The 24,534-nt window shown below is 50.6% G+C and overlaps 1 protein-coding gene across 6 annotated transcripts in view; it reads right to left on the bottom strand.

The window, feature by feature from the left end:
- The window catches only part of LOC119394514 (probable nuclear hormone receptor HR3), a 185,974-nt gene extending 161,733 nt beyond the window's left edge, over nucleotides 1-24,241 (bottom strand). The window contains exon 1 of one of the 6 annotated variants that reach the window (XM_037661834.2): nucleotides 23,959-24,241. In XM_037661834.2, coding sequence (XP_037517762.1) covers nucleotides 23,959-24,028 — 70 coding nt within the window. In that variant the 5' untranslated portion in view covers nucleotides 24,029-24,241. Of the gene's footprint in view, nucleotides 1-22,336; nucleotides 22,470-23,958 lie in introns of those variants that run through there. The other 5 variants (XM_037661835.2, XM_037661836.2, XM_037661837.2 and 2 more) reach the window with 5 other exon arrangements.
- Nucleotides 24,242-24,534: the final 293 nt, after the last annotated feature.

Here is a 24,534-nt window from a genome sequence, read left to right as displayed (position 1 = left end):
AGTCTGACAAGAATCTCACCGCGGCGTCAGTGGGCGATGACGATACCGATCTCGGTCGGCCGGTGAGACTCGGAAACGGGCACCGGGAGTACGGAAACCGGCCAAATGGCAACCACTGGTCAGGGGAGGGGCGCCGACGAGCGCGATCGCATCTCGCGCTCTTTGGCACAATTCGAGGACCGGCTTAAACTGGCGATCGGTGTCTCCGGCGCTCGCGCGACTTGCTTCATCGGAGGCTACTTGGCAGGAGGAGCTTGTACCGGCGCAAAAGGCAAGTGGCGCGAAAAGAGACGCTATCTTGGGCACGATGTGAGCAGATAAAGGAGAGGGTGTTCCGTCTCTCAACGTTGAGAGAATTAACCGGCTCTCCACACTTGTCGGTGCAGGGCTGACTTGAAGATCGCAGCGGGGAGGATGGATTCAGCCACGTTGCGAACTACATCAGATGCAGCCTGACACGAACACGTGACAACACTTGGCTTTATATGCCGTCTCCGCTGCTGTATACGGAAACGCAAAAAGAAACGTCGAAAAAAAAAACACAACAAAAAGAAAACGAAGAAAACGCATCTGCAAGTGCAAAGAAGCTACAGATTGGGAATAAACTACCGTTTTGCTGAGATTGGGAATAAACTGACTTTTGCGTATTTCTCGAATCTCATTTACGAAATTCTGAGGGAAACTAGAGGGGACGATGGCGCTGCGATCGTTCAGCCACCATGGGAATGATGGGTAGTACACGGATTTTCCTAATCTTCGTGCTTACGGGTTAGAACGCACTTTGTGGCTTTGTTTATTGCTGTGTCTTGGCGTTCGTTTCGGATAAAAGAACGGACTGTTGTGAACTTCGCGACCAAATTACAAATGGTTAGCGTAAAAAGGTTAAAGTCGTGAAGTGAAACTGCTAGCTTTTGCTGAACTTCGTTTTGCGACAAAGCGGATGCAGATGACGCGGAGCCAAACGGAGCCGAAAGAATGCAGTTTAGACAAATCCGTGTACTATACCCATCATTCCCATGCTGGCTGAAGCGCCATGAGTTGCGGCTCCCATAAACACTAGCGCCAGAGTTCCCTCTGGTAAGTAGTATTGCAGGAAACTCTATGCGTGCACCCTCTTGTTTTCTTATATGTACCGGACCCACTGAACTTTCCCACTGAATATATATAAGACAGATAATCTTACCTAGCGCACAACGATAGCTATACACAGCAGTTGATAACCGAAGAGCAGTTTAGGAGCTGCACTGGCTAAAACCAGGAAGCCGCGAGGGGAAAAAAAAAAGATAAGAACGGCCAGAAGGAGACAAAGGACGGACCCCGAAACCAAGTGTGTAAGGGTAGTGAAAGCTCGCGTCTGTATGGGCGCAGTAAGCAGGCGAACGTGTGGCACGAGGACGGAATATGATCGACCAACAAATACCGGAGGCATGCGCAACCGGTGACAGCTTTCAAGTCTGCCTTATAGGAAAAAACCGGAGAGCGCTGAGTATCAAGAGCACGAAGACCGACACACTCTCGTCTTGTTTCGCCCTAACGAGCTGAACAAGCAGTCGGACTTCACAACGTCTGTGCGAGACAAAATGATGACAGCCGTGTTTCCTCGCACACTGAATGAACGAGTTCCGCTTTGCATTATATTTCTTTAAAATACCTGCCTCTGCAAGCAGGTGCCAACTTTGCTGCACTCTGTTCACTTGTCTGCCCTGTCACTTGATAAACAGCCAGTAGCACCAACTCTGCCAATCAGGTGAGACGATACAAAAAGCTACTTAGTTTAACTAACTAACTAACTAACTAACTAACTAACTAACTAACTAACTAACTAACTAACCAACTAACTAAACATCGCTGCATGCTTTGTTAAGAACTTCAAGAGAACGGGATGCTGAAATCAATGTTCAACGAATGTTACACTTGGGCCTCCGTTCGTAAATGCGCTGTCCATCCAGGGCTCCCGTGATCAAGAGGCAGTGGTGGTCGAAAACTTGGTTGGTATACTTCACCTGCATATTGTCACGTGGCCCTGACGGTGACGAAGAAAGCAGTCGGGCTGTTAAAGACGAAACTTTTATCGAGCGAGCTTTTCATGTAACCGACTCGTTACAATATTCAGTACGCAGGCGTAGAAAAAGAATCTTCCGATTTCCTTCGACTTCTTGCTCTTGCTGCCTCGCGACTTTTATCTCAAAGTATAATTGCTATACTTTCACACGTGTGTCTTTAACGCGGCAATTTTCTGGTGCTTTTATTTCCCTCTCACAGTGGCGTTAATTAAAAAAAATACCAATAGCACCACACATTCGTCTTCAAGGGTAACGGGGGGCACTGCTACGAAACATTACGTATATAATTCAACCGATAGATGGAAACACCCGCCAGAGCACACGGTAAACGACCTCCTCGGATAATAATGAGAGAGAGAGAGAGAGCTCTTTAAACAGAGAATTCTGCCGGCGTATACAAAGGCGCCTCCTACATGCTACTCTGTGCGGGGGAAGGGTATTGAGGACACAAAGGGGGAGGAGGGCCGGAAAGGAGGGGAGAAAGAAAAAATAATATACTACGATCGTGGTATGCACATGTGCTCGAGGAATCTGAACAGAAATGCTAAAATCTGACGTTGCTGTAGGTCCCAGTATTTTCCCGAGATATAGCGGTACTTGGAAAGTTTCATCTCCATAAGGATGAACGAGCCTCACTCTCCTCTTCTGGCTCCATTAGATCACGGAATTATCTAAAACCTCGCCAGTCGTCCACGACTTCCGAATTAGATTTTCAATGAATACTATACGACCGTGTTGCCGTGTTCCTACTGTTATGCCAACGGTTACTTGCTCGTTAAGCGCTCCCTTGTTGCTCAACTTTCTTCTGAGCCTCAAATTTACGCACATAGCTTACCTAACCCACCACGATGGTCTAGTGGTTATGGTGCTCGACTGCTGACCCGAAGGTCGCGGGATCGAATCCTGGCCGCGGCGACCGCATTTTCGATGGAGGCGAAAATTATAGAGGCCCGTGCGCTTAGATTTAGGCGCACATTAAAGAACCCCAGGTGGTCGAAATTTCCGGAGCTTTGCACTACGGCGTCCCTCCTAATCATATCGTGGTTTTGGGACGCTAAACCCCAACACATATATTAATTTCCGCACAATGCTTCTAGCAAAGCTAAGTCATCCTCGGATTTCACTGGCGCCGGTACAAGCACGACGCCCGCCCGAACGTCTTAGTTCGGGAGGAAATGATGTTCAATGTTTCCCACGAACTGCGCTTATCTGAACGGGCCACGAAGGGGGCAACACACGGAAGCTCGCATTTATCCCCCTGGTTGTTGTTGTTGTTACCACAAGACGGACGCTCCCGAGTATTCGTGAAGATTATCGTGCATAAGTTCTTAGTTAACGCGGCCCTGCGACCTTACGCAATCTCATTCACGGCCAGCTGCTCGTCACTCGTCCTTCTTTGTCTACGAGCGGCTTTTCACGCCTGCCCGACGCAGGCAGCCGCCAGGGGGCAGGTCGTGGGAAAAGAAATACCGAGGAAGAGCGCCTCTTCGGTTGAGAGAGGCGCGTCGGCGCCAAACAAAAACAGCGCTCCGCTCCAAATTACGGAGCGGGGCGTCTTTCGGTAAGAGGCGCCCTCTCTCGAGACGTCGCTCGATAAAAAGAAAAACGGGCCTCTCCTCCGACTTCCTCGTCCCACAGCACTACATTTTCCCCCTCGCCATGCGCGATGATGTAGCCGCATGTGTTTGCCGGCGCAGTCGATGATGCGCCGCTCAAACTGCGGACGTTCCGTTTTTATCTTTGTTTTTTTAAGCAATATTCCCGCATTTCTCTCTAGATAGAAGGACGCATCCAACGATCTCGAAACAACAACCTTGGATAGCTTTCGCCGAGGAGGCATCACTGCGCAAAAGCGCTCCCCGCGCGCATGTGGTCGCGATTCTCGGGCGCGGCCGACCCCTCGGCAAAAGAATGCCGGCCCGGCAACTTCCGGACGACGGAGCGCGCAAGAGGCGTCACGGCCGATCAAACAAAACGCCAAGGCGGAAAAGAGCTCGGTAGTCTGCCAACAGATGCCGCTCGGGGGCAAGCGCAGAGGAAGGAACCTGCCAGATCATCTGCAGGCATCAGTGTTATGCAACCGTGTGAGCTGTCGCTGGCGCGAATATTTTCGGGACGGGGCATCTTTTTCGAACCTCTCATTCACCTCGCAATGACGACGCTGAAGAAAGGCCATCGCCTTTAAGCTATTAGAACTCGCGACTGTTAAGGCTCATTCACACCGGCGACTAGCACCGGTCGCGCGACCGTTTGCGACTGGAAGTCAAAAAGCGACTCAAAGCGACCGATGTTCACACCTGCGTGCGACTTATAACCGTCGCCATATAGAATTCACGTCTGCTCGTATACAGCTCGCATTGCCGTTGCCCCGCAAAATAGGCTGATGTCCTGTTTCTGCTCATCTGATTGGTTCAGAGGTTTGCGACTGCAGTCGCGCGACTGAAAAATGGAGCAGCGAGCGACTGAGCCAAAGCAGTCGCTTTGCGACCAAAACGGCCATTTGCGATCGTTTGCGACCAGTCGCTTTGCGACTAACTTAGTCGCGCGACCGTTGCTAGTCGCCGGTGTGAACCAGCCTTAACGAATGCAGACTTAAGTGCACACGATGATCTGCACAACCAACACCACTGCCATCACCGGCGACCTGTGTTTCCGGCGGGTGTGCGGGCGATTCGCAAGGAAGTGGCTGCTATTCTGTTACGTTTTCTGCGAGAGACCGGTTTAAGTGATGTATGTTGAGACATACTGCGTGGGGCGCCCAGGCGGAGCAATTGCCGGCCAGGCTAATCCCGCCTCTGGCAACATCACCACCGTGAATGTGTGACTGTCAACGCTAGTGAACCGTCGATAGTGCAGTGCGACTGAAAGCGCGCGTCAGCGTTTCCCGAAAGACGCTGAGACTGAAAACGCCGAATATTGCCTCATTGTAATTCGTCGACATTTTAGGTAAACCTGTCACGTGTTTCTTTCTGAGAGGCGCGGTTACAGGCGAGAAGCCTTCTGTCACGCAGTAATCTACAAACGAAATTAGACGCTACCCGCGTACAGAAGCGTTCGGGGTCAATAATGCTACCTCGTTCTCCTGAGTTCAAGATCAAAAGCAGAGTATACGGAATGTTTCTCCTCCCCAATTCCGTTCTTTCTTTTTTAACCAGAGAGAGCTCTTTATTAAAAGCAGCAAGTTTAGCCAGCGTATATTCGCCTACTCGCCATTCTGCAGGGAGAGGGCAGAAAAAGGCCCTAGATGAGTGTGGCCACAAATATAGGTTAAAAAAGAACAAAGCGCAGATCTCGTAATAGCTGTACTAGGCAATGAATGGAGAGTCTCGACAGCTAACGTAAAATGCGGAGAAAAAACAATGAAGAAAAAAAGGAATACTTATGGGTACAACACGCGCTTTCCTAATTGAATTAGGATCAAAGTTTGGTGGGAAGACCAATAGATTCGATGACTGCGCCCCAGAGAAAACCAAATCTGCCTTCGAACATCGCCAGCCAAAGTAGATTGGCTATTGCAAACATAATGAGTTACAATTTCTCCCCAAGTCCTGAATAAATCTAATTATATTTCGCACCAGATCGAGCCTTGTCCCATTGGTGCACGCCGCTGATCCACTTGTTACGTGATCCCGCCCTTTGTGATGCGCGGTTTGCAGCTACAGCCCGGCCAATTAGGCGCGCAACGTGCCACTAGCGTCCCCGTTGTTCCCAACGTGATGGGCTCTCACCAGCTGCGTCCAGCCCCCATGCAGGAAAGTTCGGTGCCCCACTCCCGCAGGCTGGAGCAGTTCATCAATTTCTCTTAGATCATCACCCTGTACGTATTCGAATCGATGACACTGTGTAGAGGAACTACGCCTACGCTACTCTACTATACCGGTACGAAACAGGAATTGGCAACACTGCTTCCCTCAAGCAAACACAGGCATGACTGCCAACTCATGTGTCACTGAAGGTCAACGGCCATCGCTGCCCCGTTTCTAGCATGCGTCATTGCGCGCAGCTTTTCGAGGGAACAGACATTGTTCTGTTAACACAGACTTCTACTGAACACACGTTGAACAATATTATGCTCCTCAGCCAACAGTATAATGACCACTGGCCGGTTTTCCAAACCTCGACTAGGCGGCTGACACATTGCAATTCAGCGATGCTCGGAGCCACTGTATTCAACTGCGCGCTTACGTATGTCCGCCACTGCGGCCGTTCCGCAGCTGCATTTCGCAACCTCTCCCGCATGCATCTCGCAGAAGGCACGCTGCATCGACGGATCCGCCAAGGTCCCGTGATCTTCGCCCAACGCGCGCGGCCAAGCGGGTTCACCCACGAATACGCGCGCTGCGGAGCGAACGACCATGTGGGAGCCCAGATGCTTCCAAGCAGTGCGGTGCGGAGATGCTCTGACGCGGTGGGTAGTGCGCGCGTGGGGACCGTGACGCCTCTGCTGGACAGCTGACATCGTACGGCGTACCAGCGGTACACGGTCGCACATCGCGCGCAACTATCCATACGTCCGCATTACCACCTGTCCCAGCCGAATCCGAAAAGCTCACCGAAGCCTCCACGAGTCCTGCAGACCGATCTGCCTTTAACGGGTCATCTTTTTTTTTTTTTTTCTCGGCACTTACTTCAGGAATGAGTACGTTAGGTTTCGCTTCTTCAAGCAAGTCGTAGAGAGTCGTCAGCTGCGAATGTAAACGGACAGGAAAGCAGACGTCCCCGGTGAAGGAGAGGTTGCCTCAGCATGCACGCTCTTAGCTATAGCGCTAGTGCCGCTGATCCAACCGAGTTCTCACTTTTTCGGGAGAGAAGGAGAGACGACGCAGTCCTTACACACAGTGTCCCTTTGTGCGCGTCTCCTCCCACGGTCGTCCACTCATGAAATACTGGGAATGCAAAATGTGCAGTAGACTTTGCGATCGACAAAAGACGCCTGCAGTCCAAGCGCCTAATTGTCACGGATTGTCCACACCTTTCTCGCATACAGTTCATTCGATAAGAAATGTCCTTTTCTGCGTCCTTGTCCTCTCGCTCGTCTTTTGTATAGTGTTTTCGCTCAATACCATTATGAACGATAAGGAACGATTATATTGCATTTTAAGGGAGCGCTTATGTTTCGATTACCTTTACCGCGCCTTCTGAGGCCCGAATGCCAAAGACTACTCTACATACTTGGAAATTTTCCGACGTCACACTACGCTCCGATGCTGTCACGATATTTTGAAACACAGGAAGTTTGGCCTTCGTTTTCCCCTGCGCCGATATTTCTTGAAATTAACGAAAATAAGGCATCGACGACCCATTTCATCAGTCTGCCCTCAGTTATTGCTGGTCTGCATAACCAAGCCTCCCAGCGACTGCCTCCTCCGCCCACCCACCGGCATGGAAGCACGTCACAATTACACGGCGTCCACAGTCACACACCGACGGCGCTTCCGGCCCGCTTTCGGCATCGCCGGTAATCCTCACGGAGACTGCGAAGAACTCTTCAGGCGGCGGCCCACAATGGGCTGCTAATGCCGCATCGGTCCGATCGATGACGCCCGCCGAAAATGGGACGCCGCCCCGGGTCAGCGGCTCCCTCGCTGCGTGCACACACGCCGCTAGAAATTATTTCCCGCAAATGCGAGCAACCTCTTGTTATTTTGTTCGCGTCTGTCTCATTTGCAAGGTCATTAACGCTGAGCCGACTTGACCTTAAGACGCAAACATTCGCGACATTGGGTGACCACGTGAGTGCGACGCCACACTGTGCCCGCTCCTCGACTCGTTCGCGCGCTCGTTGCGCTTGCCATAGGTCACTCATATTTATCGTTGGCTGCCTATCGAATACACGGTGACACGTTTAAGCAGAAGCCCGTCTAGTACAGTGAAACCTCGGTGATACGATCACAGCTCATACGAATTTAAGGGTGATACGAATTTTTCGTTGGTCCCGGCCAAGGCCCATTGGCCTCAACGTAATTGGGTACAGTTGTTGCGAACCGACTTTCACCCAGCGACGTTTGATACGAACGTTCGCTACCACCCATGTTCGAAGAGGTGCTGTCCGCGCTGTCGCGGAAGACGCGCCAAGCACGTGCGAGCGCGGGAACGCAAGCGTGAGCATGCACGCCACACCTCCAAGTCGTCAGAATCACGGTGTAAGAAAGACACTTTTCTTACGGTCAGAATAAACCTTCAGAGACGCATCACGACCTCCGAGTGTCGCGGGTTACAACGCACCTGGTTCATTAATTAAATGCGCGCTTACGGGCCGTATATTTACGAGTGCTGGTATGCTTGCCGACATCTAAAAACTTCACTGGCAATCATTCAGGGTTCTTCCTGACGTTGCCGCAGCCCCCCTGACAAACAAGAAATGAAAATGTACGACAGCTGTCTTTTGTCGCACGCTAATTTTGCATACTTTCCGGTCACACCAATTTCGAATGATACGAATATTTTTGGTGATCCCGTGAAATTCGTATCACCGAGGTTTCACTGTATATTACAACAACTGTCGTAATAATAATTCTTAAGAGGCCACGACAAGAACCAGTCCTACAACACAGGGATGTCAACAACTTCCTGAAGTCTTTATTCCCGGCCTCTCCGATCGCCTTTACTGGCAATGGCGCAGAAACAGTTAGCCGAGATATTTTATTATACGAAGGGGTTTTCTTGCGACACCCACGTGTTCGCCTACGAGAAAACTCCAGGGGCCCAAATGAACAACAACTTCCTCAGGTGCATCGTGGCCGACCGTGCGCATGTTAGCTCATGCAAGCTGAGCGCGGGTAAGGCGCACGTGCGGGGTAATATCACGCGCGCACTTACCCTACCAGCTCGAATATATTTTTGTGCTCCATACGGGCTCGCAATCCCCTAAGATTCACACAAGCGATTTTCGGACTGAAGAAAATGGCCGGAAATGCTATTTCATGTCTCTCACGAAGACTCATTGACCACAAACGATGCAGAAACATCGATACGGACCGCGAGATGGGCACCGAGTCAGAAGAAGGCCATTTAAAACTCATTCGTGCACCGCATCACCGGCGTCTAAGGCGGATGGTACGAGAGACAAACGCCATGGGCAAATAATCCTTACGATTCGGAAGTCGCACGAACAACGTTTATCAGTGATGCGACTCCTTGGAGGGCGCGGGACTCGGACGCAAGTTGGTGAGCCCAGATGAGGAGAACGGGCACCTGCAATCAACCGATGCTCGGCATATCGAACCGTGATGCATGCGTGCACCTCGCTGTCGTCTCAGTTCGCGCCTCCCTGCTCGATCACACTTGTGCTTTAAAGTGATGCATTTGCTTAGGAGCACGCGGTTAGGCAATTACGTGGCACCCCGTCCATTTGCATGCACAAACACATGCAGCACGTTGTCTACACTTGGCCAATTCGCATGTAGCACGGCAGTGAAGCGTGTCCTACTGCCATGTGCCGTTCTATCAACTGCTCACAAGAACTCGGTATGCCTGGCGCCCACAGACGTATAGACGTCTGTGGGCGCCAACATAAAAAACTGTGGAACTCAACATTAAAAACTTTGGTTGCTCACAGTGCAACAAAAGTGGCGAATAAACAAGATAAGCCCTTCCCTTTCTCGAGTAAAAATGTCCCTTTCTCGTCCAGAAAATTCCGACAAGCGGACTTTTCTTCAAGTGACGCCCCGTGTTGACGAATTTTTCATCCCTTCACGCTTCCATATTCCCGCCAACTTGCGCCTTTTCCAAAATCTCTTAGGCATTTAAGGTGAATTATCAAAAAAAAAAAAAAAGTGGGCATACACCTTGACGGGCGACTTGAGGAAAAAACCGTCGTTCTGTTTACTTTGATCATAGTACACTTGTCGCATGGAGGTTTATGAAACTCTGAAGTCATGCCAACGTTACCAATCGATCTTTAATGCGATGCAGTGACTTGTTTAATCACACTTTGCTCATATGTTTTGTCCACGTATAAAGGGTTAGAGCCGACATGAAGGATTGTAGACGTAAGGAATATCCCTCACTTGCAAAATTTTGACGATGTCAAAGGCGGTTTTCGATGGTCGCGGGATGCGCCTACCACGGGCTGACTCCAGGTGAGGGCTAAAATGAACACGAAGCCGCCCGAAAACAACGGTCGGTAGCAACCCTAGTACAAGCTCATTGAGCTGTGCAAGAGAGTCGTGCTTGGTGCTAACGTAAGTGCTTGGCGCATCAACAATTAAAAGTTGGTCGTCCCTCGTTACGTTTGGCTGAGCAGTCAGGTCAGGAATTAGCTGGAATTTGCCAGGAAATTTGCCTGCCAGAAATACGCGTGAGGCGCTTGACGTCACGCGATTGGACAGCGGCGGCTGTGGGCGGAGATTATTCCCGGGGCCTAACCGACTAGGCTGCAATTAAACTACAATAAAACTGCACGCACTTAGGCAACTCGCAAAGCAGACTCGGCGTGGATTTTTTTTATTTGAATTTATCTCACGATTTAGAGCCTTTTCCTTCGTGCTTATCGGTGCCACCCACAAGTTGCAAGAAGCAGTGCGGAGGAGCGCGGCTTTCCACAGATATGGGAGCTGCACGGTTCGTGTCATTGAGGGACCTCCTTAGGGCGCTTCCTCCTCACCCGGAAGTGTGAGAGTCGCGGAAGTGAATGCCTCGAGGAACGGATAACCCGTTGCGCAACAGGACGCGCGCAGCGGGAGGCTGGCCAAGCGCGCACCGCGTCCGTCGTCACGCATCTGTCCACCGCACTGCACACGAGTCACGACCGGTGCGGCACGCCCAGAGATGCCACGCTCAATTATTCTCTCTCGCAGCATCTCGCACCGTCGCAAACGCGGCAAAACGAGCGACGCCCCACATATCCATTGATTCTTTGTTTGTCCCGATTGTGTTGGGTATTTACGGTTTTAATACCAACCGCTTTCTTTCGCCCATTTTCGCGGTCGCAGTTTGCGCTTCCCAAGGATGACGCAGTTGGCTGCCATCGCACGCGTGAACGCCGAGGCACTGTCGTACAGTAATCGATTTCTGCACAATCTTTTTTTATGGTTTCCTACCGGCGTGATTTCACAAAGTTTCACTTTTTTGTGTATTACAAAGAGTTAACAGTATCACCTGCGTCGCAGCTAGTGGCTGTGCCGGGCCCGCGCTAACGGGACCCCGTTAGCGAGCGTCAGATTGCCAAATTGTCATCCGTTTGCCCACACCCAAGCGAAGAGCACTCGCATTAAAAGCATCAACGAGCGACGTTGTTCAAGCTCAGCTTGCGTTGGCTCACAAATGGGCGTCGCAGGTGTAACAGCAAGAAAACACGACACCCGCGAAATGCGGGTGCGCACAGACCCCTCGAAGGTGCGCAGGCCACCCGCGTGTTTGTATGCGTCCTTTTCATCCATCAATAACTGCCGCTCTCTCGATCGCGGGCTGGTCGGCCGTTTTTAATATGGCAATCTTAACTTTATCGAAGTGGCATGTCATTTCACTGTTGCCTGCATATGAAAGCCTGACCGCCGTTGTTGCCTGTAACGACTGAAGAGTGCAAAGTGAGGAGGGAGCATTACGCACGCGTGACAGAAACAGAAGCTCGCCAAGTTTCGCTTTTTGCCCCCATTTTCCCCACAGGGCTGCTCCTGAACTCTCTTTTTTTTCTTCTTCTTCTTCAAGAGAGAGAGTGCTGGCACCTGCGAATGTTTATTCCAACAGGGCGAAACAAGGAAAGCCCAGGCATAATATCACTTTTTGCGTTGTTTTCGTGTTTCGGTCGCACACACTAGCGCGTTTAGCAACCCACGCGAACGAGCACGCAAAATATTCTCTTTTCTTTTCCCCCAATATAAGCATACGCCTTTTCTGAAGCATTTCTTTCGAGAATGAACGAAACGCGAGTCTTCATAGCGCGGGAAAACAGCTTTTCTGTCCCCACGTTAATCGCGTCAGTATTGCAAGACAGCTATATCGCAACAGTGGAGATCTCAACGACAAGCGGTGTGCTATGGGGATCCCGCATACGGGCTGGCTACACGATGCCGTGAAAATTATCGGCCTTTTCTTCTTTTTTTTTTGTGGATTTTTGCCGCAGATAGTTTACGAGTCTCACGCGAACTACAGCAAAGCGAGCGCGGTAGAAGAACGCTTCGGGAGGTACAATAACCGTGTGTATTGGGAACGCTAGTGATTTTATCGGGAGCGATACAGATTTCCATTTAGATTAGACGCCACTACCGAAGGACGAAACGCAGAGCTGGAGATTTTGTGAACGGCGCCACGGATGGATGTGCGAAGACGGCGAGGCACCGGGGCTGCAGTACATTTTCCGAAAGCGAATAACCAGATCAGGGCGTTCTAACAATGGGACACAAACGCACGCACAGATACTTCGCAACTTTGATCGCCATCAGCAAGCAGCAAAGGAACGAACCACCACGACATCTCGATGGCACCTTGTCATGGTACGAGTACTTACACTTAAGTACATAGATTAGACAGATACAGTGGAAACACGATTTAACCGAGTGATGACCGCGCTCAAATTATTTCGTTAAATCGGGAAGTTCGTTAAATCGAGAAAGGAACTTTCGGTCTTTCGAAATCTAAAGTTGTGACATAGCAACACCCGAAACGTCCCTCGACATTTTAGTTGTCACTAACATACGCCTGCGCATGTGAAAAGTCCGCATGGTAAGCGGCCCATGCGGCCTACAATGTCCGGACGATACAGGCGAAAGAGAGTGAAGCCCACGTGAAGCCCTGACAAGCTGCCGATACGCAAATACGGGGACAAAGAATGCAGTGATTGTGCTGGCACGCAGAGCAAAAAGCAGTTGTAGTACGACGATCAGTGTCTCTGCCATCTGTCGCATGAAGCACTAAGTAACAACAGCAACCAGCGCGTTCCTGCACGAGCATTTACAGGGACAACAAACCCCCACCGCCCATACCGACTGTTAAGTCCGTTGTTCCGTGAATAGGCGCGGCGTGCTTCCTCGTCAAAATAAAAATATTGCCGTGATTAGGGAAAGCCTTAACGCGATAGGGTCTCAGCACACGCCCGAAGCCCGTCTGTGTCAAACTTAGAAAGAAACCACTGCATTTTGACTCATCTGTTTCCGGAAAGACTTGGCTACGTCGGATTTAGTGCCGCGATAACTTCGTTAATTCAAATTGGTGCCAACATTGAACCCTATGGGTACCTGCCGGGGAATGGAAATTCCCCGGCAGGTACCCATAGGGTTCAATGGAAAATCGGGTTTCGTTAGATCGTGTTTTAACTGTAGATAGATAGATAGATAGATAGATAGATAGATAGATAGATAGATAGATAGATAGATAGATAGATAGATAGATAGATAGATAGATAGATAGATAGATAGATAGATAGATAGATAGATAGATAGATAGACAGACAGACAGACAGACAGACAGACACAGATAGATAGATAGATAGATAGATAGATAGATAGATAGATAGATAGATAGATAGATAGATAGATAGATAGATAGATAGATAGATAGATAGATAGATAGATAGATAGATAGATAGATAGATAGATAGATAGATAGATAGATAGATAGATAGATAGATAGATAGATAGATAGACATAAAGAACTCAAGCTAAACACACGCAACAGCCGGCGGGCGCATCTCGAAATAAAGGAGGAAGCCCGAAGAACCCCAGGTCGAGAGTGCTGGCGTGCCCAACCAAGGGAGAGAGAGGCGAGCGCAGAACGGGGTCATGCGGGGAAGAGAGCATCGACGATGGGCGGCAGCACGGAAAGAAACGACCTTGGCAAGGTCGTTGTCTTCCAACCCGCGCGTTCCCCACCGATGGACTAGCGTCTCGAAACAGCTCAGCCATAACTGCCACCACCCGGTGTACTCTCTGCAGAAGCTGTACGATGATGTTTCACTAATAGGCGTGGGCACGACGATATCTAGACTTCGGGCAGAGTTCGTGCTCTGTGGCGGTCCTGCTGGGTGCAACGGCACAGATATGGTGTTTTAGCAGTGCCGGATTAGCGTACGGAAACGTCGTCTTCGGCACGTAATCTGCAGGACCTGTATTAGCCGCTGTAATCGTCTCACCATGCTACCGTACGCATCGAGTAAGTGCTAAAACGTTCTCGGATTGTGGTATTGACGTTTTAAATGCAGCCCGGTCGGAAGACGTTTTAGCTGGCCGAGTTACTCGATGCGTACGGCGGCTAATACAGGTCCTGCAGATCAATATAGCTACGTGCCGAACACGACGTTTCCGTACTCACCGTGCGGTATTCCGGCACTGCTAAAACAAAAAGATCCTAATAAACGCCGTGTTCCGTAAATGTTTGCGGTCGGCTGTATAGTTCTCACCGCTTGTGGTTCTCAATGGGCGAACGAAAAATCAACGCGCAGCCTCGGCAATGCATTGTACAAGATATTTATTACGGTCTGAAGGCCAAGATGCCGTGTGAAGAAACGAGCGGACATGAACATTATTTGTACGATTGTTTGTCTACGTGCGTGCCCTATGCACCAATCTGCGGAATGATGATCGTCGCAGCGTGCGACGCCTGGCAGCCGCGGCGGCTAACGGCACCTGCGGGCGGCGGCGCTTTCCAGGGACGGGGGCAACGCTCGCCGCGAGGGTCGCCCTCTCCCTTTGCGCTCACTCGGCCGCGTTTTTATGCCCGACTACGCCGCGGGGGTCGCTAGTTGCGCGCTCGCTAATATTGCCGCGCCGTTTGTGGCTGCAGTGGAGAACGGCATTCGTGAAACGGAACACCGTTGACAGGGGCTGTGCGTGTCGTTGCTTCCCTGCTGTCCGCATCTTGCGCAGCGTTGTTTGAAAATGCTTTATTTTACGAAGGCGACAGAGCGCAGTCCTTGATCACGGCACCCAGTGACATAAACGTGCAAGAGCCGACAGGCTGTGCAGAATACTATTTTCACTTGTCTAAATAACTTTGCTCTCGGCGACTACGAATCCGCCATCACAGTAGTTCCTCCTATTTCGAACCCGGGACGGGCAGGACCCTCTGCCAAGAAAGCCGTCTCGTTCCAAAAAAAAAAAAAAATTGAGGGATTCATCGTTGTCGTCGTCGCTTCCGAAAGATGCGACCACGCTTTTCTGCGCTGTTCGCTAAAGTCAAGCTGCGCAGCGAGATGGCCACTGCACAACACTCGCAAAGTAATAATTCTTGCGGTGCCGAAATTGCGGTGGCACGCCGTCGAGGGGGACTCGGGATTTTTGTAAACGTGCGCCTAAGTAGGCAACCATTCCGCCATTTCGCTCCCATCGAAATGCTGTGGCCGTGGCGGCTAACGAACGGGTAGATAGATGTCATTAATGGCATAGTCGCTGAGCCATATACCGTGTCGAGCGGGACAACCTGTTCAGAGAGTGTAAAATAATGACAGCCCAGACGTGGAATACGTTGACAGTAACAATGAAAACGCAATATTGAGCCTTATAGGTTTGCAGAAGGATCCACTGACATTAAATGGCATCGTCGAGATCGCGTCATGACCATCCACTACAAAATCCGAAAAACAATGGTGCGACATATGGGGATCGACGAAACGCGAGAGCTTGGGTGAAAATGAACGCCACCGTCGGAGCAGTCTCGCTCCTGTTGGGGATTTCTGAGCACGCCATCAGGCGCATGTTAATCCGTTGCGAACACGTGCGTGCGAAGGAAGGAGCGCTGCTCGCGGAACTGGAAGGCGGAGGACCTTGAGTAGTCGGCGCCTGCCGATCGGACTCGCTTGGCACCAGCACGGCGCCGGTTTTTACGAGAGAAGGCCGTGCTCGCAGCTGGCAACATGCGCGCCCGACGCCGTTACTCGCCTCAGCTGGGATGACGACCGGGATGGCAGACCGAACCTTCCCAGCCAACAATGCACCCACGTCACCAAACCTAATGTGGTGCTTAGATCAGTACAGTCAAACAGAGGGGAAGCGCCATTTGAGAACGCAGTTTTAGATGTGACACCAGAGGCACGGCAGATGCGCCGAAGACCCATCTGCTGCGAGACCGAATACAACCGAACGGCGCTATACACAGTGCTAAAGATGCAAGCACGGATGTATACAGTGCTGAGGGGGTCATTGAAAGCGATGTACAAGAAGCGAAGAAACAATAAGCGAGACGCTACGAGTGAGCCAGCTTGGCGCACTCAATGTTTGTTCATTTGATCGGATTTAAACCATCGCAAGGGATACCACACAAGCGATAGTGGAAGCTAGCGGATTAACTTCCAACGAGCCCGGGGTTTCTTTATGCTCACCTTTTGTCACGCTCTGTCAAATGAGGGCGTGCAAATGGCGGCGCAATTTGCGAAAGATCGATATTGCCGGCAAAATGTGGTTACAAAATTATTCATTCCTTCGAGCAGGGCGAGTGAATTCGCTGCGTCAATGTGTGGATTAATTAATTCGGGGTGAGCGAGAGTGCGCTAACTCGCGACTGAGGGCCGTCATAAGCCAACGGTCTTTCTTTGTCCTTCCACCGAAAAGACTACATTTTACGAGTGACGGATTATTTTAAAGAAACGCCCGTAAGAACGGACGGTCGACTGAAAATTATCTTTCCTGCCGCACCCCAAGGCAGCGGGAAGACGCCCTTCGCGACGGCGCCTGCGAGGCCCGCTGCGAACGAGCTCAATTCATCCTTCCTTACTTGCCCGTGCATCGTCATCAGGTTTCCTCGTGGGCAAAAAACGTCATGCAACGAAATAAGCTGTTTTAGGCTGCTCCGTTCCCACATATTTTGACGCTAACCGAAATCATCGAGGAAGGCGGTCCGAGAGCGGGTACTCAGGCGCCCTCGTATAAGTGTTGGAATTATAGCCAACAAGTCCAGGCAATGTAATGTGGACACTGAAAGCGACAAGATCCTTCGCACGACAAACGAAGGCTTTCATGCGACGCTGTGCTTGCTACGACAGCTCGTCTCTGCACCAATCCAGCGCACGAGCAAAATGGACCTAACAGAAGCGATATTATCTCGATCGCTTTTTGCCAATGGCCAAAAAGCTAATGAAGTTAATTAAGGTACATTCCCTGTGACCGCACCACATTGCGACTTTTATGCGGAATGCCAAGGAGATGATCAGTGAAGAGGCCATGGACGCTAAAGGACATAAATTAGCCGCCTAAACCGACATGGAGATCCGTGATAAGAATGTCTTTTCAAACGAGAACTACACTCCTGAAAGGCAATCTCCACTGTCCTTCCCCAAAAAACGCCGCAAGTTGACGGTCGCATGAGTCGAGGCGTCAGACACCGAAATGGCGAAGGTTTTGCGCAGTCCCTTCACGATGACTTTATTCGGCAACTTACCGAACCTGTTTATCACAACAACCTGTGCGCCTTGCTACGTACCGGAAATCCAATCAGTCTTTATAGACCAAGTTAACTGCCGTATGTACATGTCTATAGAGCTTTCAGAGCGAAACCGTCTCGTCGCCTCCGTATCCAGAGGCACTACATTAGGAAGAGTAATCCGATAATTTAGACGGAAATATAGACGAGATGGCACAGTATACGGAAACACGCGGTATTTGTCTGAGAAAAAAAAGCACAGCGAAGATGAGATGCTATTGGCGCTGCATGCGAGCGCACCGAGACCGCAATCGTTCGCTGCTGTAAAAACACGAGGAGCCCACAGGTCATCTCCTTTGCATACGACGCCGAAATTTCCAGCGGTGTGCTTCCCCAAAACCGGAGACACAGGGGCACATCTCTTCCGCTACCCAACACAAGGAGCGACGGACAGCATAGTAATAAAAAATAAAAAAAAAGCTGGTCATTTCATGAGTAGGCGCACGTGCAACGCACAGTTATTCCGCTGCAAACTAGGGTGATGATTCATAGAGACCGGATTTTAGGCAAATGCCCATTGCGTTCCACGCGCTCCTATCGCCCTACTTTGATATATGACTGTGAATTGGGGGTTAATAAGGGCTTTCACAGCGTTTTTATGGTGCCTGTAAATGCCTATTTTCAAAATCGGGACCTATTTAGACTCCAGTTTCGGTTTCGAATGCAGTTTGAGACCGTCATTCATGTTACCGGGTAACACTGACTGTTCGGAACTCTATGGTGTTCAACCTAGTGCTCTAGTTCAACCAACTTCCGGAAAACAACCGCTAGCAGCGGTGAAATGGGACGCGACGGCCAGCATCGCTGACATGGCGCGAGCGGTTGGAGAATTGGAAACCGCAGAGAACAAAGCAAGAGAGAAAGAAAGAAGAAGAAAAAAAAAATGATGCCAGCTTCGCACGAGTGGTGCCAAGCCTTTATCTTTTTCTCTGCATTTGTTGTATCTCTTGTTTGTTTCTTTCTATCTCTCTCTCTCTATGCTTATCACTTCCTCTTTCACTCCGTCGATGTTTTCTGTCTTTTTATCTTTTTATGACTTTATTCCCTGTATTTATCTCTAGCTTTCTCTTCCTTTTTCTTCCTATCGCTTTATTTCTCTCTATCTTCTATCTCTGTTTCTCTCTTTTACACGAGTTCGTTTTCGTTCGACACTCGCACCTGCTGTAAACAGGCTTGCCCAATTCCTGCGGCGCATACCCACCTCTGCAGGAGTGTTGCACGACTGAGCCCCGACTGCAGACAGAGTAAAGACAGCGCGTGCCCGTTCGTGATGATGATAACTTTTTACGACGGAGCACGAGACAGCTTAAACAGCTTCCCGCTTAAAATGCGGCTCTTGTTTTGTTTGTAAGTAACTTTTAAAGGTGTTCACCGACAGGGGAGAAACGGTCCCCCGCCTATCTGCTCTGCCCTTCCCAGTCATGCCGAAAAGAAAGACAGCCAGGAGTGTGTTGATTCGACGGTGGACACTCGACTCACCATGCTACAGAATAAACGGAGAGACCGTGTTCTGCGAACCGTGCGGGAAAAAAGGACAATTGCGCGGCTCTGTTCAACTGTTGGCGCCTTTGTGGCATCATAAACAATAACAATTCTTGCATTTCTATAACAGGTCGTGCACGTGCTTGTTTTGAAGTTATTTGCATTTATGTAAAAAATTATTGCGCCTATATTTACGACGTTGGAGGCCTAAAGCGTTGTGTTACCTGCCTATATTTGGTGCCTAAAACGCGCTTTTCTAATGCCCAAAAATCCGGCCTCTAGCACTGACGAAGCACGCAAGTAAATCGAAGCGCGTCCTGACCGGAATGTTTGCACGCACGAACGGCTTTCGGTGATGACTTATTTAAGAGAGCGCGGTTATATGCAAGCACGCCACCAAATCTGGTAACTGTGCGGACGAGCAACTCGTTCGGCGCTTACGACTCGAGTGAGTCGTCAGTGTGGCTACATTTGGCTCGAAACCACAGCATTTATAGGAGTGAGCGCATTGGGCAGCGTGTTTGCCGCTAACCGCTACAATGTGTTCAGCGTGAGCAGGACATATGATGAGGCACAGCTAATCGATCGCGACGCTGAAATACGGGCGTGCATGCGAACCGAAGCGCATTGCATAAAACGTGGCGAGTTCTGTCGTCAGGGAAATGGAAGCCTTGGGCGTTGCCGTGTTTAAACGTGACCTGCAGTCAGAAGGTGTTGCGCAACGCGTTCTGTAGCCGGTGCTGCGAGTTGTGGATGAGCGCACTGTGCAGGATACTGCGACTGACTGGCAGGACGATTCCGTGGCATGGGAGCTGCGGGGTATCTGAGCGCGTATCCATCTGGCGGATTATCCGATGAAGCGATACATCGGCCGCGTGGTTCGACCTCGAACACTGCGTAGCAATGCGGCGACCTTACCGCAGGTTTCCCGCGGTCCATTGAGGACTCCCTTGAATGGAAAACATCAATGCCGCGCGCGTTGAAAAAGTACAATGCCAAACAACGCGCCGCGAATACCTCGTCTCTTCTTGAGTCTCAGTTCCGAAAACAATACAGGGCGCCTTGCACGTAGCGAATAACAAAGCACTCGAGACACGGCACCGATGATTGAAAGAACGACTGCTGCCTATTAACCGATGATTAAGTGTACAGATAGCGGACCAGCTGCGATCAACAGTGACTCGCAGTTGCCGACAATTTTTTTTCCACCGCACTTCTTCTCACCATTTTCATCCTGCTTCTTCTTCAACACTGCTGAATCAATGGAGCTCATTTCCGATTATCGGGAAGGCTTAAAGCACGTCCTCTTTGACTGTTCCGCTTACGACGCAGAACGATAGATTCTTAAAGGAGCATTAATGTATTATTTTACGTATTATCAGAAAGACTGTGCGTATTATTTGTGTGTATATGTGACATATCACAGCCATGACCCGATACATAGAGTAGCAAGCCAGGCCATACACTAGGCTAACATATCATTAAAAATTGCTATCTCTCTATGGACAGCCGGCTCTCGCGTGTGTCCTATCGTTTAAAACAAACAAGATTAGCTTCGAGAGACGAACTCTACACGAATGACACTACGTCATTGTGAGTTATTCATTTTGTTGAAATGAAAAACTTCGCCAATCATCGTGTCGCCGTTTTCTCTGCGCACATTAAACTGTGCCACTGGCAAAAGATAACATACAGAATGACAGCAGAAATGCTCACCCGATGAAGTAAATTTCGTAAACACGCCTAAACATTGGATACAGAAAGAAAAAAAAAACAGCAGCAACACGATGCGCATTACCCACTTTCTACTTGTTGGAATATTTGGCATTAGAGAGTAACCCAGGTTTGTAAACGGATTCCGTCTAATTTAATCGGCTTGAATTTACGTAATCTTGTGTAAATCGTGTGCAGCACGTGTAAACCCATCTCTCACGTAATGCCTCATTTCGGAATTTCGGAAGGCTCTTAAGGTCAATCAATCAACTCAACTTGTGCAGTCAGATCACCTAAGATAACAAATGCAATGCGTAGGCGTTGTTCTTAGCACCGGTACAAGTCGTAGGTATACGTGTATACTGTTAAAGTTCACTGATTCGTTGAACTTTTTCTCCGGTAAGATGGGGGAGACGGGTAGCAGCGACTTGACGAGACTCCAGGCAGTGCCGTAGTGAACGAACGTACTTATACGAGCTTGGATAAGACGTACTGATTATACAAGTACTTGAACCCGTCATTATCATGGCTGCATTTGTCAGCGTTTATAATGAAGGCCCCTCCCGCGAATGTTTTGGGGTTCCACGATACTCTGAGATAACTTCAGCAGTGGTTTATGTCTCGGGGTTTTGCCCTGAAACGATTAAACTGAATAGCGTGTGTAAGCGCACTCTAAACTGATGCAGCGATAAGATGGGTGACTAGTATGGTGAGCTATGAGATACGATACGGAGGCAGACGATGTATAGGCGAAAACAGTACCACATAAATAATACTTGATACAAAGATGATTGAAGAAACAGGGTGCATTGCGGTCACAGCAAGACCAGTTCTCCCAAACAATGGCTCATTCGATCCTCTGGTTGCAGCAAGTTAGCACCCAAACTATCGCGCGACCTACTTTCACTCATATCTTACTTGGCCACTTCGCATGCACAAAACACAAGCGCCGCATCTGGGAACAGAGCGGCACTTCTGCCTACGTTCGCAATGAGTGAACGGGTTAGAGAGATGAATATGCGTACGTTATATACGACGTAAGACAGCAAAAGGCACGGCCAAAATTGAACAGCGTGGCGCACACAAAGTATAATGGAAGTTCCGTGTCAGCGCCCCCTGACAGAAACGGCAGCCTTCAATTCCCAGCGGATGCGTATTGCCGCCAAAAGGCACCTACGACACAACGTTTCGTAAGTCCACTTCCGCCAGCGCGTTCGCCGCCGCGTTAAATCTCGCAGCTCGGACGGCCCGTTATTTGCAGCCCTATTCGTGGACCTCCGCTTTGTCTTTTTTCGTGCGTTTCTTTCCCAGAAGAACTCGATGAGGCCGAGCGGGTGGACAGGTGCTACCCCGAGGCATCCAACGACTCGCACGTGCAAGACGCATAAAGGAATCACGCCGAGGGCAGTCCACCGGGCGATCGCTTCTGTCGGAAGTATTGCTACTGACGCAACGTAAAACCGACCGTAGAAGAAAGCAAAGCAGACCCGCCGCGGGCAAGAGCCCGAACACGGGTCACGTGACGCGACCGCCCGGTGCACTGCGTGCCGTTGCCTAGAGCCGCGCGGGCGTAAACACCGGGCGCACGCCGCCGCGCCACTGCGGACACACGCGACCACCGACGACTCCGCGAGCCGGCCGACGGCGTTGGGGGAGAGCCGTTTGCGCAACGGGAGACGTAATGGACGGCGGCGGGCCCTTGGGCGACGTCAAAAAACAAGGACACTCACCCGCCATGCACGGGGGCAGCCCTTCGCGGCGTGGACGATATTCAGGGCATCTGGGACGAAGGAACCACGTTTGCGGGCCACAGATGGAAGCAGACGACACCGCTACATTGCGACAGTTCGGGAGAGGGGGGCCTCTCTCCTCGCTCGAGGAAGTGCGCTCAAAAGGCGAGGCGAGCCGAAACGGAACACACGGGCTTGTTGTCAATGCTCGCCGCTGTTTTTCTTTTCTCGCACACCCCTCAAAGATTGGCCTTTTGCTTAATTGCCAGTCCACCGTTTCGGTGTACCTTGTTTACGAGCCAGTATCGATCCGCATCTCCTGCCCTCCCTCAGACGGCGGCGAGATTGTTACGCGAAGAAGACACTTGGCGACGTCGCTTCCGGGTTCCTCGGGTAGCGTGCTCCAGAGAGAGAGAGAGAGAGAGAGTCGCTGCGGAGCAGTTACGTAAACTAACAACTACGCGGGCTAATCAGCGCATTTCGGCCTAGTGCGGGAGGATTAAAAATAATTGTATCCTCCTTGGCAGGAACTGCTGCTCTAGCCGAAGAGTTCGCAGCGCCGTGGAAGTTAAAATTATTTTAGTGCCAGACGTAGATCATTGGTGAGTACCCCAGAAGAGCTGCACTATTCAACGCGATCTGTTTTAGAGAACGAAACGTTTTCCGCAAAGAGAGCGCGCCGAGAAAATGTTAACAAAGGTATAAACTTTCGCGGAACGCTCGCATTTACGCACAGGAGAGGATTGTACAGCTTGACATATACCTACCCTTGTCACTGAAACGAATGATAGATGTTCTCAAATATATGCCAAAGATACACGAGCAGTGCCAAGCGGTACCGCAAAAGGCTACGCACTAATATATTTACTCTAACGAATGCAGCAGCAACCAGAGTTGTATTTCACTCCCCGAGCACAAGCTGCATTTCTGTTTACAATCTGGGCGAGCTTGTAAGATTGCACGTAATTAGAAGTTACCGCTCGTCCCGAGCCTCTGTTCCTCGCTTTCGTCTTCGTTTTTTGCGCCACCTGCTCAAGTAGGCATTTCTGTCATTGCCTCTGGGATTCTCTGCTAAAGAAAAATATGCCAACTGGACAGCGATTGGAGATGGGAAAATTGTACAGCTGGTCAAGACATGTTTAAGCACCCGCGATATTCTCGAATGGACACGTTTCTGAGCGTTCCCTTCTCCTCGTTCGTGAGCAGGATTAGAATAGCACGGGAGGCGGTCGTATTTAGCCACGTTTCTCGCGCCCTCTCAGCGTCCCAACGACCTCGGAAGTGTCTTTGCACCGCGCGGAGAGGAAACCGGTCATTACGTAACTGGGGTCGCTTCGAAGTCTAGGGCAGCGGTGTCCCTCGAAGTATGCTGCGCTTTGCGCCAAGAGAAGCTGAATGGTTGAGATGACACGGAATAGCGGACTCCCTGCAAGAAGTCTGGGCAAGTGTTGCCACAGAGTTAGTCGAGCTGAAATGGGAAAAATCGTGTCGGTCTCCATCAGGCGACGCTCCAACGGCAAGCAGTGACGACTCGAACGATGCGCACAAAAATACGCGCGGAGCGCTCATAAGGACAAAAGATTATCATACAGAACACACGAGCGCATAAAAGAGAGACCCACCTTTGATGGAGCCGGACGATGTCTGGGGCTGTACCACCTCGACTTTAGTGTAGCTGTTACTCCAAGACATTTGACAGTTATCGTCGATAGGCTGAGGTCAGATGTGTAGAGGGCTGCGGGAATCCAGAGCGCCGGCACTCCGAAGTCTGGGGGGCCCACGCATCGGCGCGGGGAGCGCGTAAACCCCCGAACCAGCACTCGCCAAACACCGTACTAGGCCCCCTTCGGGCTGAGAACACGCGTCCGCGCACTAACGGTGCCCGACGGTCGAGCAGGGGCAATGAGATGCGACTACAGAAAAAAAAAGGGGTAACAGAAAAAAAAAGGGGGGGGGAGGGATGATATGCGAAGGAACACGGGGCGCGTAGGGTTTAGTCACGTCGTATCATGGCCGAAGAGAAACCCCGGCGCCAAGCACGCCGTCGTCAGATGGTGGTGGTCGGCGGCGGTCCCGTTGGAGAACGGCGGTGCAATCCCACACATGCGCCGAGCTCAGCGGAGGTCACCAACACACAGCACTGGCGGCGCGGAGGTGAATCACTGCCACGGCGATTCACCCGCGTTGGAAAGCACACG

Source organism: Rhipicephalus sanguineus, chromosome 5, assembly GCF_013339695.2.
Source record: "Rhipicephalus sanguineus isolate Rsan-2018 chromosome 5, BIME_Rsan_1.4, whole genome shotgun sequence".
Lineage (NCBI taxonomy): Eukaryota > Metazoa > Arthropoda > Arachnida > Ixodida > Ixodidae > Rhipicephalus > Rhipicephalus sanguineus.
Note: the sequence above shows the minus strand (reverse complement) of the source record. Positions and strands in the feature narration are given on the sequence as shown.